The sequence below is a fragment of the Megascapheus bottae genome, chromosome 6 (assembly GCF_031878675.1).
Source record: "Megascapheus bottae isolate mThoBot1 chromosome 6, mThoBot2.hap1, whole genome shotgun sequence".
Lineage (NCBI taxonomy): Eukaryota > Metazoa > Chordata > Mammalia > Rodentia > Geomyidae > Megascapheus > Megascapheus bottae.
In genome coordinates, this window is record NC_143514.1 from 55,923,861 (window position 1) to 55,942,239 (window position 18,379).

The 18,379-nt window shown below is 43.3% G+C and overlaps 1 protein-coding gene across 8 annotated transcripts in view; it reads left to right on the plus strand.

Moving 5' to 3' along the window:
- Positions 1-18,379, plus strand: part of Eri3 (ERI1 exoribonuclease family member 3) — a 140,536-nt gene that overhangs the window by 66,743 nt on the left and 55,414 nt on the right. For 5 of the 8 annotated variants that reach the window (XM_090335014.1, XM_090335016.1, XM_090335009.1 and 2 more), the window contains 2 exons: positions 5,121-5,193; positions 15,598-15,654. In XM_090335014.1, the coding sequence (XP_090191140.1) occupies positions 5,121-5,193; positions 15,598-15,654 (130 nt within the window). The remainder of the gene's footprint in view (positions 1-5,120; positions 5,194-15,597; positions 15,655-18,379) is intronic. The other 3 variants (XM_090335011.1, XM_090335012.1, XM_090335013.1) reach the window with 1 other exon arrangement.

Consider the following 18,379-nt stretch of genomic DNA (forward strand, 5'->3'; position numbering starts at 1 on the left):
GGCTGGTATTCTAGGAGCTGTGCTTTTGGCTGATTATTTTCAAGTTAGGATCTCATGAACTTTTTTGCAGGCTGACCTGGGATCATAATCCTTCCATTCTCAACCTATTCCCCTCCCAAGTAGTTAGGATCACAGGAGTGAGGCATTAGCATCCAAATGTTTTCTGAACTTGTGGAATCACATTTTCATTGCTAACTGCCGACCCTAGCTCCTAAGAACCTCAGTAGAAGACATGACTTGAGCAGTGACGACCACCCTCCCTGCCTCAGCCTTTGCCTTTCCGAGGCTTAGAGACCTTTAAATGAGCCTTTGAAGGCAGAGCATCTGCTTCCAGTTCTGTTCTTTGATATGTGATTGACCAAATCCTTTTTCTTCTCTGAGCCTCAGTTTCTTCTTTTGTGTGGAGGATAAGGCTATTCTGCCATGCTAACATAGTTAATCTCTTGGTATAATCTTAAGTTTGGATGTAGTTATGTGATAGAAATGTATAGCTGTCTTCGCATGAGATACTTGGGAGGACAAGTTGGCCCTTAGTTCCATGTCTGTCATAAAGATGGGGCTGGGCTCTGGTACATTTATAGTTCTTGTTTCTTGGTGTCATAGAACTGAAATATTCACAGGACTTTTCAACAGCCTGAATGAATATGTGTTCTTAGGCTCCTGGATGAGATTGATAGTTCTCCTCCTTGTCATGCTCCAGTCAGGCATGGGTGGATAAAGAATTCAGAGCTGTTGCTGAGCCCAATAGATGGATGTGTATCTGGCTCAGTAATCTGACCTCAAAGTGGTCCTTCTGGTGTAGATCCTCCAAAGGAGCAAGCAGGATCCAACCAAAGGAGACCCTTCCTAACAGGGCGGAAGTGTGTAGTTGGTTTGCACTGTATTTCTGAGATCTCACTGAAGAGGCAGCCCTTTGGCCTCCAGCCCTGGCCAGCACTAATAGGACTCCTCGTCTGTGTCAGTTAAAAGAGCCCAGATGCTGAAAATGAAAATGGCCCTGGGAAAATAAGAGACTCCCTGCCTTTTGATGCCTATTCCCCCATGCTGTTCATTCTTCATTCATGATTTTGATGCGATTTGTCTAAAATAGCTGAGCTCAGCAAGCATTTTCACAAACATCAAGAGTAAGAAATGCAAAAGAAAATGAAAGAAAACAAGACAATTATTCAATCAGACAATTATATTCTAGATCCTCAGTCTACCTCTTACTCTCATAAACGGTGTCTGATAGCCCCATAGTCTTGGTCCCTGGCCCTACGTGAGAATATGGTCTCTGGTACTCCTTCATCCTCTTGGTCTCAGCCAGAATTTCTCTACCAGAAAACTAGCTGATTATAGATAATGTCATTGTTTTTCCTGGGTGTTTGAATAGAACCTGCGCCTCATGTAAGAGATTTTGGAGCTTAAAAGAAATGAGTCCTTTGGAGCTCAATTGATAATGTGTTTCCTAGGCAAGCATAAGGCCCAGAGTTCAAACCCCAGTACAGCCAGAATAAGAAAAAAATTGGGTAGAAGTGAATATATACTATACTGCCTGAGCATGTTAAGTGTTTGAAGGCTGAACTGGCCTACTCATTTCAATTGGACTCTTGTAGCCAAACTTTATAAGAAAGGAGTTTCTTATCCCTTACCTGTTCTACACTTTGTAGGCTCCCTCTGCCCTCTCCCACCTGGCCTAATGATATAGACATTGCTTTCACCAAGATTAATTGTGACTTCCTCCTTACTAAATCTGATGGGGTTTTCTTTGCTCTTGTCTTGCGTGACCATTCTATGACCTAGATTTAAGTTACTATAGGTAATGTGATGTGGGATCATAAGAGCATGTGTAACCTTATTTGGGCATTTTATACCCTAAGAAAGAGAGTGAATTGGCTGAGTCCTTATCTTTTTTTTTTTTTTTTTTGCCAGTCCTGGGGCTTAAGCTCAGGGCCTGAGTACTGTCCTTGGACTTTCTCAAGGCTAGAGCTCTATTCTTGAGCCTCAACACCATTTTCCGCTTTTTTTTTTCTATGTATGTGGTACCGAGGAATCGAATCCGGGTCTTTGTGCATACTAGGCAAGCACGTTACCACCACTAGGCCAAACTCCGGGCCCCTGAGTCCTTATCTTTTGAAGAACTCTGAAAGGGAACTTTGGGCTCTCAGATCTTAGAAGGATTCTGCAAGAAAGAGATAGAAGTCTTGTTCTCTTCATATACCTCTTAACTCAGGAGAGAAGTAGTGAGGAGGCAACTTTTAGTTTAGTATTTAAAAGTTGTTTTAGAGTTCAAAATTGTAATTGGCTTCTAATTGATATACGAATTTCTCAAGTGTGGTGATGGTCTAGTGAAGGTGGTTTATTTTATTTTTGTTTTGTTTTGTTTTTTTGGTTTTTTTTTGCCAGTCCTGGGCTTGAGCTCAGGGCCTGAGCACTGTCCTTGGACTTTCTCAAGGCTAGAGCTCCACCACTTGAGCCTCAGCACCACTTCCGGCTTTTTTCTATGTATGTGGTACCGAGGAATCGAACCCGGGTCTTCATGCATGCTAGGCAAGCACTTTAACCACTAGGCCAAACTCCTGGCCAAGGTGGTTTATCTTAGGTCATCGAAAATAAGACATGAATGTAGGCCCTCTGCATACCTCATTCTGTATTTTTCTTCCTAGGTTATCCTGTCTATTGTTGTGATTTTAATTTTACTTATATTAATGAATCAGCAATTTCAGTCTGTAGTTCAGAACTCTCTTCAAACATGTTTGTCTTCAAAAGTGTGTGTGTGTGGTATGTATGTATGTATGTATTCTTTCTAGACATTGTTCTTCTACCAAATATTTCCTAGATATCTTCAGACTCAATAAATATTTAATGTTTATTATATGTCAAAAATTTATCTAAAACTGCATTTATCCTGCCTTTTCCCAGAGAATTACTAAGAAGCAGGATTGTGAGAGCAGCCTAAACCAATTTGGGATGCAGAAAATTTAAAACTAATAAGAAAATTAATCAAATACTAGCCTCCTTGAGTGATAGATATGCTTTTTGTGCCATTGCCTCTTACTATATATGTGTCTGAGGACCATGAAGCTAACTCTCTTAGTCTGTTTTGTTCTGCTGTAACATTATATTGAGACTGGGTAATTTATGAACAATAGGTATTTATTTTGTACGCTTTTAGGGGTCCACATCTGAGAAGGGCCCTCATGCTGCATCATCCCATGGTAGTAGGTAGTAGGTAGTAGGTAGTAGGGCAAGGGTACGTATAAGGAAGAGATGTGAAGAGGGAGATGAAAGAGAGGAGGAAGGAGGGGAGATGGGAGGAAACCGGCAGAAAAAGAGGTGTAGACAAGAACCCAGGAGCTGAACTTGTCTGTGTGTGTGTCTGTGTGTGTGTGTGTGTGTGTGTGTGCGCGTGTGTGTGCACACGTGCATGCTAATACTGAGACTTGAACTCAGGGCCTGGCACTGTCCCTACGAAATTGTTTTTTGCCAGTCCTGAGGCTTGAACCCAGGGCCTGGGCACTGTCCTTGAGCTTTCTCAAGGGTAACGTTCTACCACTTGAGCCACAGCAACACGTCTTGCTTTTTCTGTGTATGAGGAGTCAAAAGATGGGCTTTGTGCATGGTAGGTAAGTGCTCTTACCACTAGGCTACACTCCTGGCCTCCCTTAGCTTTTTCATTCAAGGCTGGTGCTCTGTCCCTTGAGCCACAACTACACTTCCATCTTTTTGCTGGTTAATTGGAGTTAAGAGTGTTAAGGACTTTCTTTCTGGGCTGGTTTCAGATCTCAGCCTCCTGAGTAACTATGATTACAAGTATGAGCCACCAGCACTTAGCCTTTGAACTTATCCTTTTATCAGGATAACCCCCTCCTGTGATAACAGTATTAATGCCAGTCATCTTTTAAAGATTCCACTTCTTAATGTTGTTGCATTGAACATTGTTTCCAGTACCTGAATGTCTAACATTGTCAAGCCATAGCACTTACCAAACTACTTGTCTTTGACTTGGACTCCACTGTTTTCTCCTCCTTGGGAACCATGTTAGCCCTTCGTTACTGTGACAAAATATTTGAGATAATCAGCTTAAAACAGTCAATTATTTTGGAACCTAGTGGTTTCAGAGGTTTTGGTCTATGGTCGTTCATCCTTGCTGCTTTGGGTAGCGCAGTCCATGATGCCCAGAACTGTTTACCTCACAACTCTCTGAAGAGACTCACTGCTTCTTCGAAGAATCTCTGCCCACCTATTTCTATATCATGTGCTTCTCCCCCCTCTTGCCTTATATCTCTGCCTCTCTGCTTTGGGTTCACTTAGAACTAAGTTGTTTTTAGTAGTATCAATTTTTATCTATGTGACACTGAATAACTTTTCTTAATTGCCTTTTCTTCTCAATGAAACATAGACAGCAGTTCATACCTCACAGCATCATTTTGAAGATTAAATGTGAAGCACTTGGCATAGAAAACTTTAGAAAACATTAGCTGCTGTTATTACTAATTATTATTATTATTATTATTATTATTTCAGTTGTGGGGATTAAACTCGGGGTCTAGGTGCTATGCTTGAGTTCTTTTGCTCAAGGCTAGCCCTCTACCACTTTGAGCCACAATGCCACTTTTGGTTTTCTAGTGGTTAGTTGGAGATAAGAATCTTGTGGGCTAGGAATGTCGCTTGGTGGTAGAGTGATTGCTTAGCATACATGAAGTCCTAGGTTCAATCCCTCAGTACTAAAAAAGCTAGCAGTGGACAGTGCCCAGGCCCTGAGGTCAAGCTCCAGGGCTGGTGGGAAAAAAAAAAAAAGGGAATCTCAAGGATTTTTCTTCTTTGGGTTGGCTTTGAACTGTAATTTTCACATATTAGCCACCTGAGTAGGTAGGATTATAGGTGTTAGCCACTGGTGCCCAGCCTGCTGATACTATTTTGAGTGGGTTCTCTAGGCACACACATTTGAATCTTAGTGAAGGTTCTCGAGCCCAATGTTTATGGTACTAGAGATAGAATCCCTTTCTTGAGAGGCATAAACCCATGGCTAAGGCATTAACTTCTGAAATCTGTCTTGTCATGTGTTGAACTTTCTAGCTTAAGAATCCATAGTTGGGACATCCTTTCATTCATCTTGTTCTCTCTTTTCTTTCTTGTAGGCTCCCAGGACAATGCCAGTACTTGGGCCTTCCAGTGGCAGATTACTTCAAGCAGTGGATTAATCTGAAAAAGGTACTGTCCAAACTTCACCCAAAGCCTTGCTCTGGTTCTCCTGTGCCTAAGAGCTCCTCTTCCATCTCTGCTATCTTTCTATTTGTTCTCTTTCAGCATCCCCTTTTCCTCTTTTCTTGGGTAGTAGGTACTGAAATGTTGTAATTATTCCTGGGAACGGGGAGCTGCATGGGGCCAGGACACTGGGTAGAGTCTGAATCATTGTAATCCTAGTTGGAATCACACAGACATGGATAATACCAGGGTTCTAAGTCAGCTGAATCTCTGGGCGGAGTCATGTTGTCACCAGGAGAGACGTTGTCCTAGCTGAACCTTTGGAAAAGCATTCTTCTTTGATGTCCTTAGGAGTGTGCGTCTGAGCCTCCTGATACCTTCACATCACCCTGTAGTTGGGAAGAAAGCTTCTTCGAGTAGGCTTTGATTCCATCTGATACCATCAGAGCCTTGCTCATGTGGGAACCTAAAGCCCTGTTCTCTTTGGACACAGAAGAGGGCCAGGCACTAACACAATGTACCCCATGGGTTGCCATGAGTCTGGGAAGGAGCTGTGTAGCTAGGATAGAGACCCTGATAGAGAGTAAATAATCTAGAAAACTGTGCTTTACTTGTATGTGCTGTGTATCCTAGATGAGCAGAAGAAAGGATGTGTAAAGTAGACTCAACTGATCCCTGCTCTGGAGAGCTCCTTGCTGTGGGGGACTTGGTCTACAGGAGACTGACCCCATAAATCAATCTGATACAAAGACCTCAGAAACCTCATGCCACGGATTAGCTTAGTAACTCCTAGGAAGTTAAAGGTAAAACACACCAGAGACCATGGTGAGGGCTACTGGAAGCTCAGAAAAGAGGCCATAAGGAGTCAGAGTAAATATTGTAAGGATTTCGATCTTGAACTGGGGAATGAAGGAGGATATGCCAGGCTACCAGGAGAATGATTTCTAGGCATATGTTGTAGTAAAAAGACGCTTTTGATCTGTGTAGCTGGAGCTAAGGGAGCATATGGAGCAGTAGGAAAGAAGTTCTACACTGAGAATGACTATGGACTTGGTTCCTTGCTTTGTGGTAACATTCTTTGCTTTCCTCTGGTATGCAGGTCCTCTTCACTTCCCTTTCTTGTTCTTTGACCTCTACCCCTCTCTCCTGCTGGTCACTTATGCAACTGAGTCACTACTCCCACTACTTCCATTTTTGTCTGAGGAGTTTAGGTTCTGTCCTACATCTGACCTTGGCCTGTGCTCTTCTTCTGCCTGAAATGTTCCACAGTCATCATATGCCCCCTCCTTGAAGATTCTATTTAGATATCACTTCTCTTGCCTTGAGGCCCCTTGTACTTAGGGATAACAGTTCACTTAGTTGAAACAGAGTTGATGTGTGTTTCCTTCTAGTCATGTTTGTCTGGAGTATGGGGACCAAGTCTGTATGTCCTGGTTGTGAAATTGGAGCCAGATACACAGTGTGTACTTAGTAATTGCTGGCTGACTAGCTTGTCTTTGAGAACTAGTGCCATAGGGGCAGGGCTTGATGGGGCTAGGCATACGCTCCTAGAAGACAGCATGCCAGCTGTCACAGCTCATTGCAGGCTGCATGCTGGCCTCAGCAAATGCAATGTGAAGGCCCGGCCAGGCGAGGCAGGCACTGACCATGAACAATTACTCTGTGAAGTTCACTAGACTTTTTGGTGTGTGGATAGCTGCCTGCCTCTAGGTCCCTTGGCAGAAAGGTGGAACAACAGCTGACCCATGTGGTAACATTGCATTTGGGGCCACTTTGGTGCCTCTGGGCCAAAGGCTGTCCTGAGCCCCTTTGGCTTGGTTCTCCACCAGACTACCAAGCTTTAGAAGGGAGGGTATGGGTACCCAACAAGGGAAACTGAGAACTTTATTCATTTTTTTTTTTTTTTTTTTTGGCGCCAGTCCTGGGGCTTGAACTCCAGGCTTGGGCACTGTCCTTGGACACTTTTTTTTGCTTAAGGCTAGTGCTCTGTCATTTGAGTCACAGCACCACTTCTGACTTTTTCTGTGTATGTATGTGGTACTGAGGAATAGAACCCAGGACAGTGTATGCTGTGCAAGCACTCTATCACTAGGCCACATTCCTGGCCCCAAGAACTCTATTCTTGACCCACTGTTTTCCTCTTAGGAGATAAACTGAGCAAGTCTGGAAAAACAAGGGAGTCTAACCCTTTCTTTTGCCTCTAGCCACTTCATGTTCCAGGTATGCACCTAAGTGAGCAGCTGGGACTGAACTGCCATCCCAGTTTCTCAAGGACTCTATAATCTGTGAAGAGATAAAATGTCTTTCAGATGCCCTCTATTCAGAAGTGGTGTGGGCAGCATCAGGAAAGAGAGATTTTTCATCATCCAGCATTCCACATCTGCCACCTCTACCTACTTCCCCTGTAACAAAGTGGATCAAGATGGTGTTTGCTGACATTTGGAATGTCATTGAACTGTCAGCTTAGAGCAGTCTTGAGACCCTACTCCCAGCTCCTTCCAGGACAATTAGAGCTATCACTGAGGATCTAGAAGAATACAGACATGAACATGCATACATGCATACTTGTGAATGAATACAGCCAGAATTTTATGTATATAAAATTGGATATCCTGGGGCTAGGAGTTTGGCCTCATGGTAGAGTGCTTGACTAGCATGCACAAAGACCTGGGTTCAATTCTTCGGAACCACACACATAGAAAAAAGCCATGGCTCAAGTGGTAGAGTGTTAGCCTTGAGAAAACCCAAGGACAGTGCTCAGGATTGGATATCCTTACTTTCATCCTTACTTATATACATGTGTATGCACATGTATATGAGAAAAAATTGGAACTTAGCCTCCTGCTTGCTATGCTATTGCTTTATTACTTGAACTATGCCCCACTCCTACGTTTTTGTTTTTCAATACTGGGGTTTGAATTAAAAACCTAGCACTTGCTTGGTTTGCTTTTTATGTTGGTGCTCTTCCACTTGAGTCATGTCTCCAGCCCTGCTTCTTACTGGCTACTTTGGATTTGGAGTTTCATAGACTTTTTTCAGGCTGGCCTTGAACTATGATCCTGTGAATCTCAGCCTTTTAAGCAGTTAAGATTATAGGTGTGATCCACTTGTGCCTGGCAACAAATATTTTTGAGCAACTTCTATGTGCCAGGTCCTGGGGGTGTAAAGAATTTTCTTTTTCCTCCTCCTCCTCCTCCTCCTCCTCCTCCTCCTCCTCCTCCTCCTCTTCCTCCTCTTTTGGTGGGAAGGGGTGTTTGGCAGTACTAGGGCTTAGGGTGATTTCCTTCTCACAAGACTGGTGCTCTCCACTTGAGCCATACCCCCACCTCTGACTTTTTGCCAGTTAACTGGAGGTAAGAATCTCATGGACTTTCTTGCCTGGGCTGTCTTCAAACTGCAGTCCTCAGAGCTCAGCCTCTCAATTTAGTTTATTTTTAATAGTCTTACGTCAGCCTCAGTGTTCTTCTTACATCACCTCCTAAATAGCCGGGATTACAGGTTTGAATGGCACACTTGGTTTGTTTACTGAGAGTCTTGCTGGCTGCTGCTGCTACCTCTCCTCTTCCTCCTCCTGCCTCTCTTCTTCTTCCTCCTCCCCCTCTTCCTCCTGCCTCTCCTTGTCCTCCACCTCCTGCCTTTCTTCCTCCTCCTGCCTTTCTTCCTCCTCCTGCCTTTCTTCCTCCTCCTACCTTTCTTCCTTCTCCTTGCCTCTCTTCCTCCTCCTGCCTCTCTCCCTCCTGCCTCTCTTCCTTCTCCTGCCTCTCCTCCTTTCCCTTCCCCTTCCTCCTCCCCTCCCCCCTTCTCTTTTTGTCCTGAACTGGCTTGGAATTGTAATCCTCCCATTTCCACTTTCTGAGTAGCTGGGATTGCAGACATGTACCAAGGGTAGATGTTTCTGCAAATATGGATGTTGGACAAATAATTTCAGTTGCATTGAGTAACAGTAAGCAGTTCAGAGTGAAGTGAAGTCAATGTATAGTTTCCAGGGGAAAGTGTACAAGCTAAAATCTGAAGGAGGAATTGGCTAAGCACAAAAGCAGCGTGTTGTGAGGACCTTAGTTGTGACCAGATCTTGTAACTTCATAGAAGCCAGGAAAAGAGAGAATGTGTGCTGCCTCTTGCTCACTGTGATATCCTCATCACTCTCTTGGCTGGTTGGTGATATACAGATACTTAATCAGTATTTGTTGAGTGAATTGCTAAAGAAAGCTAGTCAGAGGAGGAGAATGGCCTGAGATGAAGCTGGAGAGGAGGCAAGAGCTTTAAAATCACACTTTATCTTTATCTTTAGGGTAAGGGAAAGCTATTACAGGGTATTAAGGGGCCAGGAGTTTGGCCTAGTGGTAGAGTGCCTGCCTAGCATGCACAAAGACCTGGGTTCGATTCCTTGGAACCACATACATAGAAAAAAGCTGGAAGTGGTGCTGTGGCTCAAGTAGTAGAGCTCTGGCCTTGAGAAAGTCCAAGGACAGTGCTCAGGCCCTGAGCTCAAGCCCAGGACTGGCAAAAAAAAAAAAAAAAGGGTATTAAACATAAAAGAGACATCATCTGATTTGCATTTTTAAAAAGCTCTGCTGCAGTTTAGAGAGAGCTAAGAGCAGATATGAGAAATCAGTTACTGGGTTTTCTTTTTTGTTCTGGGGTTTGAACTCAGAACCCTACGCTGACTAGGCAAATACTCTGCTATGGCTTAAGCCATACCTCAAGCCTCTCATGTATTGGTTATTTTTAAAGTAAAGCCTTGCTTTATGCCTGGGCCAACCTGGGCTATGATCTTCCTACCAGTACTTCCCGGTGTCACTGGGATGACAGACCTACACCACTGCTTCCAGTGATTGGTTGTTATAGTATCTCACAAACATCTTTTTGCCCAAGCTGACTTTAGTATGATATCTCTGATCTCTGCCTTCCCAGTAACTAGGATTACAGGCTTGAACCACTATAAATAGGTACTTTTTTTTTTTTTTGCCAGTCCTGGGGCTTGAACTCAGGTCCTGAGAGCTGTCCTTGGGCTTTCTCAAGGCTAAAGCTCTACCACTAGAGCCACAGCACCACTTCCAGCTTTTTTCTATGTATGTGGTACCGAGGAATCAAACCCAAGTCTTTGTGCATGCTAGGCAAGCACTCTACCACTGGGCCAAACTCCCGGCCAGGTGCTTTTTCTTAATGGGGCCTCTTTTGGCATTTTTAGGTAAGACAAATTATGTGAATGATATTGTTGAACTTGTAGTATTCCTGGCTTCTGCCCATTGAATCCAGTAGTGTCTCTCATAAAATTGTTATGCAAACAAAAATGCATTCATTCACACACACACAGCCCTGTACATGCCTGTCCAGTTCTCCCTCCCTCCCTCCCTCCCCCCCCTCTCTCTCTCTCTCTCCCTCTCTCTCTCTCTCTCTCTCTCTCTCTCTCTCTCTCTCTCTCTCTCTCTCTCTCTCTCTCTCTCTCTCTCTCTCGTAGAACTTGGACTCTGGGCCTGGGTGCTCTTCAGCTCAAGGCTACCACCCTGTCCCTTGAGACACAGTGCCACTTCCAATTTTCTGGTGGTTAATTGGAGATAAGAGTCTTATAGATTTTAGTGGCCAGGCTGGATCTGAACCATGATCCTCAGCCTCCTGAATAGCTAGAATTATAAATGTGAGCCACTGTACTCGGTTAGAGCTTTTTCTAAGTGGAAGATGATAGTTACTTGAATTAAACTGATAGCAATGAAAATGTAGAAAAATGGACTGATTGTAGAATGTTGAATAGTATAGTCAACTCTGCTATAATGGAACATATAGATTACTAAAAATTCCTATACTATGGAAAGTCATGTGATAAAAATGCAATTAGTAGTATGATACTCAAAACTTCAGTGATATATATGAAAAAGATAGAAGTTTAATTAAAGCGATAGTGAATTATAGTATTATGTGCTAAACAGTTAATCTTGTCTACTCAGGAGGCTGAGATCTAAGGATTGTAGTTCAAAGCCAACCTGGGTAGGAAAGTCTGTTAAAGAGCCAGAAATAGGAGTTGTGGCTCCAGTGGTAGAACACTAGCCTTGAGCAAAATAGTGCTAAGGGACAATGTCCATGTGCTGAGTTCATGCTTCCAAACAGCATGGAAGGAAGGAAGGTTGGAAGGAAGGAAAGAAGGAAGAAGGGAAGGCAGTAAGAAAGGAAGAAGAGAAAGGAAGGAGAGTGCCCAAAGTTAGCCAGGGCATAAGCAGTGTCACAGCTTGTAAGTGACTGTGAAGTAGTTGACGAAGAGTCCCTGATATCAGATGAAAGTTGGAACCAGTTTGGTGTGGCCTGTAATGTATGTGGCTGGTAGATGTTTCTGGTATATGTGTTTTCTAAGTTCTGCCACAACTCTGTTTAGCTGGCTATACTTTGCTCTATTTATCCAGCATATCTTTTGTTGTTGTTTGCTTATCTTCTGAGTCAGACAAGGCCCATACTAGTCTTGAACTCCTGCCTCTGCTTCTTGAGAGTTGGAATGGAATTGTAAACATATGCTACTACACCACAGCAGATACACATTAATGTATCTTGTAGACCAAATGACAATAAACAAATGTAAAATTTACATTATGCTAACTTGTCCCCTAATAATTCCTAAATCAGTTACCTTGAAACAAATGTGCACTTTCAAATCTAGTGTTACAGTAGCACTGACTGTGTGACAGACAGGAAATGGTGGCTGATCGGCTGTGAGGGTTGAAGGTGCGCGAAAGGACCATAATGACCCAAGGTTTATGATTTGAACACCTGAGTGGATTGGAATATGAGTTTTCTGAGATAGTGGAAGAGAAGAAGCTTTAGAATTAGAAGAGATGATAATTGGGCTTGGGAAATGTTAAGTTTAGATGCCTTAGGGACATTATTTTGAAGCTGTTGAAGAGGCTAAGGGGTGACATTGGGATAAGATATATTGATTTGGGGGAATTATTAGTGTATGAATAACAAAATCATGGAAGAAATGGATGGAATTACAAATATATAGGGAAAAGAAATAAAAAGAAAAAAATCTAAGGACAGAACACTGAGAAATAATCAATTAGCATTTGATACATTGTGGAGAAAGAGTCAGACACAGAGAACCAGAGTGGTCATCTTAATAATAGTGATAACAATGATGCTAGGTATTTATTGATTGTATATTGTGTGCTAGAACTTTTGCCCTAGTTTATTTACTGCTGCTATCACAGACTGGGTAAATTACAAACAATGCAAGCTTGTATGACTGATGGTTCTGAAGGCTGAGATATCCAACATCTGCAGGCCTCATTTAGTGAGTGCTTTTTTGCTCTATCTTAATGTGTGGTAGAAAGTTTCATGTGGGAAGAGAGCACATGAGAAAGATTAAAAGAGGGCCAAACTGTACCCCCCCTTTTTTTTTTCCAATCAACCTGCCCTTGCAAGAACACCATTAGTGCACTCATGAGGATAGTATCCCTAGTTACCTAATTACCTCTGTTAATAGTATAAAATAGCAATTAAATTTCAACATGAAGTGAGAGGACAGATATTCAAACCATAGCATTTGTGTTGTCCAGTATAGTTTCTGCTAATATAATTGGTAATAAGTTACTTGAAATGTTATTTAGCATGATTAAAGGACAGATGTTACTTTTCCTTATTTTATTTTTGTCAGTCCTGGGGCTTGAACTTAGGGCTAGGCACTGTCCTTGAACTTTCTCAAGGCTAGCACTCTATCACTTGAGCCTCAGCACCACTTTTGGCTTTTTTCTGTGTATGTGGTACCGAGAAATCAAACCCAGGGCTTCACACATGCTAGGCAAGCCCTCTACCACTAAGCCACACTCCAGGCCCAACTATAAGCATTCTTAACACATCAGATTTCATACTTGATATGAAAAAATGCAAGTGTCTTGTAATTTTGCACTGATTAAATGCTGAAATAATAACTGAATAATAATAATAACTGAATAATTTAACTATTTTTTGCTAGTCCTGGGGCTTGAAATCAAGGCCTGTGCACTGTCCTGGGCTTTCTTAAGGCTAATGTTCTACCACTTGAGCCATAGCATCACTTCCTGGCTTTTTCTATGTATATGGTACCAAGAAATTGAACCTCGGTCTTTGTGCATGCTAGGCGAGCACTCTACCACTAGGCCAAACTCTGGGCCACGGATATATTTATTAAAGACACTATATTATTAAAATAATTCCATCTGGGCTGGAAATGTGGCATAGTGGTAGAGTGCTTGCTTGGCATGCATGAGGCCCTGGGTTCAATTCCTTGGTACCACATAAATAAAAATTATAAAAAAAGAAAAATTTTGGGCCAGGAGTTTGGCTTAGAGGTAGACTGCTTGCCTAGCATGCACGAAGACCCGGATTCAATTTCTCAGTACCACATAGATGGAAAAAGCCAGAAGTGGTGCTGTGGCTCAAATGGTAGAACCCTAGCCATGAGAAAGCCTAAGGATGGTACTTAGGCCTTGAGTTCAAGCCCCAGGACTGGGAAAAAAAATTCATCTTTTACTTTTTAGTGTGGCTGCTACCAAATTTCAAATTTTGTATGTGCTCATCTAATATTTGTATTGAACAGACGTGTGCTGGACACTGTGCTTATGTACCTACATTATTTATGTTACAAGTCCTCACAACAACCCCGTGTAGTAGTTACTGTTGTTCTTCACATTTTGAGGTTGAGAAACCAAGGCATAGAGTGATGACAAAACTTGCTTGATGTTTTCATGCCAGTATGTGGCAGAACTAAAACATCAATTTAGTTTTGCCTGACTCTTCATGATAAAGAAACAAGAGAAAAAAAGAAAGTAATAGCATGGTGATGGAAGAGAGACTATGAGAGTATGATTTCCCAATCAGGGAAAGAGTTTTCAGTTCAGAGAGGCCTTCCTAAAACCAAAGAATGAGCACAGGATTTAGCCACAAGGAACATTGGTGACCTTAGTGAAAGCTTTTGAGTGTATAATAAAGGCAGGAGCTAAATGAGGGTGAGGTGGAGAATACAGGAGAAAACAAGAAGATAAAGACATTTTAACTTGTTCAGAAATGTGACTTTAATCCTAGCTACTCAGGAGGCTGAGATCTGAGGATTGTGGTTCAAAAAGCCAGCCTCAGCACTAAAGTCCGTGAGACTCTTTATCTCTTAACTACCAGAAAATCAGAAATAGGGCTGTGGCTCAAGGGGTAGGGTGATAGGGCTGTGGCTCAAGGGGTAGGGTGATAGCCTTGAGCTGAAGAGCTCAGGTATAGTGCCCAGGCCTGGAGTTCAAGCCCCAGGACCACTATCACCTCCACCAACAAAAACAAAGAGAGAAAGAGAGCGAGAGAGAGCGAGAGAGAGCGAGAGAGAGCGAGAGAGAGCGAGAGAGAGAGAGAGAGAGAGAGAGAGAGAGAGAGAGAGAGAGAGAGAGAGAGGAGAGAGGAGAGAGGAGAGAGGAGAGAGGAAGGGGGGAGGGGAGAGAGAGAGAGGGAGAAAAATGTAACTTTGCAGGAGAAGGAAAGGGTAAGAACTGTGGTAAGGCTACTGTGGGGTTGAGATAGGGCTGGAGTTCTGATACATATGCTTTTTTGTAGGACCTTTTAGAAAAGAAAAATTCAAAGGTGCTGGAGTGAGAAGTAAGCAGTATGAGAGGGGAGATGTTGAGGGGGATGGGCACGAGAACCATATTATCGAAATTGTTGGGATTTTTTTTTTGTGGGGAGGAGATGGTTTGTACGTATTTGTTGTTTGCTTGTTTTGGTAGTATTGGTGTTTGAACTTAGAATCTGGAACTCTTAGAGTCTGGAACACTTGGGGGTTTTGGCTCAAAACTAGTCCTCTACCATTTGAGTTTTTTTGCTGGTTAATTGAAGATATGGATCTCTCAGATTTGTCTGCCTGGGCTGGCTTTGAACTGATATCCTCAGTCTTCTGAGTATCTAGGTTTACAGATAGAGCAGGAGATACTGCTGAAGGGAGTGTTGATATCTACAATTGCGCCTGGCTTTTCCTGACCTTGGCGCATTCAGAGTCCCAATCAGTGAAGTAATAAATTAAGGGCTTATGTAGGAATAAATTCTCAGCTTTAATGAAGTTCTTCGCTGGGGGCCATAAGTGGGTCAGCAGGTTGGGATGATGCAGATTGGAGGCTTCAGCCAAGGGGTGGAGCTAGCTGAGAAGCCCTGGATCAGAAGAGGATCCTGAACTCTGCTAGCCATGGTGTTAGTGTTTTGGAGCTGTGCTAGTAAATCGGCTTGGGTGACTCGCAGCCAGATAGAGCTAGGGGCTTTATTCAAAGGTAGCTGCCTGGGCCAACCACTGAGCTCCTCAACCAGGACTACTCAGAAGTGAATTGGGGAGGGGAGAGAACAAAACAAAAATGAAGAGTAAGCAAAACATAAATATCTAGAAATGCTGCAATGTGTTTAATTTGTTTTGTTTTGAAGGAAGAAGAGATGACACTATGGGTAGATGCTTCCGGGCTGCTCGGTGCCCAAAATGAGGTAGATACTGCAGCCCAGCCTCGTAGAGGGAGAACATTGTGGTTCAGGGCTGGAATCCTGGTGGGAGCCAGCTGTGGGAACCAGCTTGGTGGGGATCTCTGGGCACTCAGTGCAAATGGCACAGGGCACAGGGTAAAGAGCTGGAGAGTGGGAGAGCTGCTTAGGGTACGTGATGCCATGTTGGCTGCTGAAGTCCTAGGTGGGACTGATCTTGAACTGGAGGTTACTGAAGTGTAAGCTGAAACTAGAACCCAAGGAGCCAAGTGCCAGATGCTAACTTCTTCCTCTTTGATCCCACCCTCTTCCCAGGGCATCTTGAGATGCACTCCATGCTGTGTTTGTAGAGGGGCTGCCAGCGCTAAAGGGAATGTCTCCTTTCTTCTCTTCTTCCCAACCCCCATGGTGTAGTGCCCAGCCTGGGTTTTCCTTTAAATATGTCTTACAGCTGTCTGAACTCTGAAATTTCTTTCACTCCTTCCCTCGCCTTGTTAACATGTGTTGCCTTTGGGGTAATCAGGGAAAAAATATTATGTCCTTTTACAATTACCGGGTTTTGGAATATTAAAATGTCTCGCTGCATCGGCACTGTTATTTTGATTGGTATTCTAACCTTTGACTAGCCCATAAAGCGCGCCGCTCCTGAAGCCAATATTGCAGGACTGAAATTTAATTCCGAAATGATTCCAGATAATAGGGAGACAGATAATATATGCATGAAGGATATTATGTTTGGACTAACTGCAGCAGGGCCAGGGCTGGGGAGCTGAATAATAGCCCAGAGTGAGTTATAATCTGTGGGACAGAAATGCCTTACTGTCAGGGCCAGGAGAGGAACTCTTAAATCAAAGGCACCGGAAAGGGTGTGATTGCAGGGTATTTGTTTCGACAGGAAGAGCACTAGAGCCAAGAGGGTAGGTACTGAAGGCTTTATCCCATCTTTGAGGGAGACATCAAGGTCCTGGTTGATCTTGTTCATTGCAGCTTCTCTAGCTCCATATCCTCTGTAACCCATAACATCAAACTCCTTACTGTTTTACACATATACATGACTATTTCATTTCTCTTTGTGTATGCTGTCCCCTTTGCTTACTGTGTTGAGAAAACTCCTGTTCATCCTTCAGAACCCCTTCATGTGAGACCTTCTCTGACATTTTCCTACTTTGGAAGAGTCAGTCATCTCCTCCTCGGCAGGTCTTCAGTACTTTGTACTAAGCATATCACATGCTTAAATGCTTGTATTTCCTATTGAGCTCTTGAAGTCCATGTGCCACACTTCTCTGTATTTCCAGTGCCAAGCACTAGATCTGGCATACACTAGACATTTGGTTAAGCTTTGAACTGAATCCACACTGAATTTAGGGCTGGACTGGAAGCTCTAGTACCTAGGTGCCTATCCTTCTGTTAAGAGTTCCCAGAAAATTGGACTTTGAGAAATTAGGTAAGTTGTCTAAGGGCACATAACCAGGAAGAGGTGAGACTAGTCGTGTGCTCTTTCCCCAAACCATGTATCTTAGACAGATAAGCAGGGAAGCAGTTGTTGTTTGTTACAGCAACAACACTGCACTATGAAGGTAAGCACAGAAGGTACTGGTGGGGAAAACAGGAACTCACCTCCATGACTTCTTCCTTCCATAGCCCAGGACCTGAGTCCTCTTGGCTGAAGAGTACATTGGTCCTTAACACTCATGGGACTCCAGACCAGAAGAAATTGTGCCCTTGTGGGGGCTGTTGACCTTTGGGGCAGTTTTCTACATCAAAGATACTTCTGTAGAGCCTGTAGGCAAGTGTGAGGAAGGTGGTGTGGGAAAGGTACCTTGCTGTGCTTTGGAGAACTCTTAGCTAGGCAGGCCGAGTACAGGAGCTTTTAGTGATGTCAGAAAACTTTACCCCCTTAGGACTTGGTAGAACCATGTTTAGGGAATATAGTGATAAGACTGTAATGAAAACAAAGCTAAGGTACTTCAGTTGATTTTTAAGTACATGAATTAAAGTAATGTCTTCATAAATCTGAGTGGTAATGTGGCTAATGTGTGACTTACCCTTCATTTAGTGTTCAGCTAGTGCATGGTATATATAAGACCTTGAAGGTGCAGGAATATGGCTCACAGACCACAGAGCATTGGTGCAAGAAAGAGAGTGGAGCCGGCTATCCATGTGAGCTGGAGCAGCCCCCTCTCTGGACCTGTAGAAAACAACTGATACCTGATGCCCATGCCCTGGAGTCCAGGGGACCTGATTAGGAATCTTGGTTCTGCACTTACACATTGAGCTTTATAGGAGTCCTTTAACTTCTTTACGACTCAGCATCCTCCTCTATAAAACAAGAAAAGTAATAGCTTTGTCTCAGACTTGACCTGAGAGTAGCATGAGAGCATCTGGCTATGACATTAGATGGCCAGGCTCAGGAGCCCAAGTTAAGCACATAGGGTTCTGCAGGCAGGAATGGGAAACATTGTTCTCCAGAGAGTTCTGCGGGCATCCAGAGAGTGAACTTGCTGTGTTGGACCCTCTCGCCCTAACACGCGCGGAGGATCAGGAAAGATGGTTACACACCCATGATTCCCGCTGCTGTCATCACGTCTGGCTCTCTAGTGGAATACAGATTTACGTTTGAGCTTGATATTTTTCTTTGAATCTTGGTTTCCTAATTTGTAAAGTGTAGATTATGTGAGGCTAACAAAACATAGACTTCTCTGATGCTTTGTATGGACTGTTAGCCCTTGAA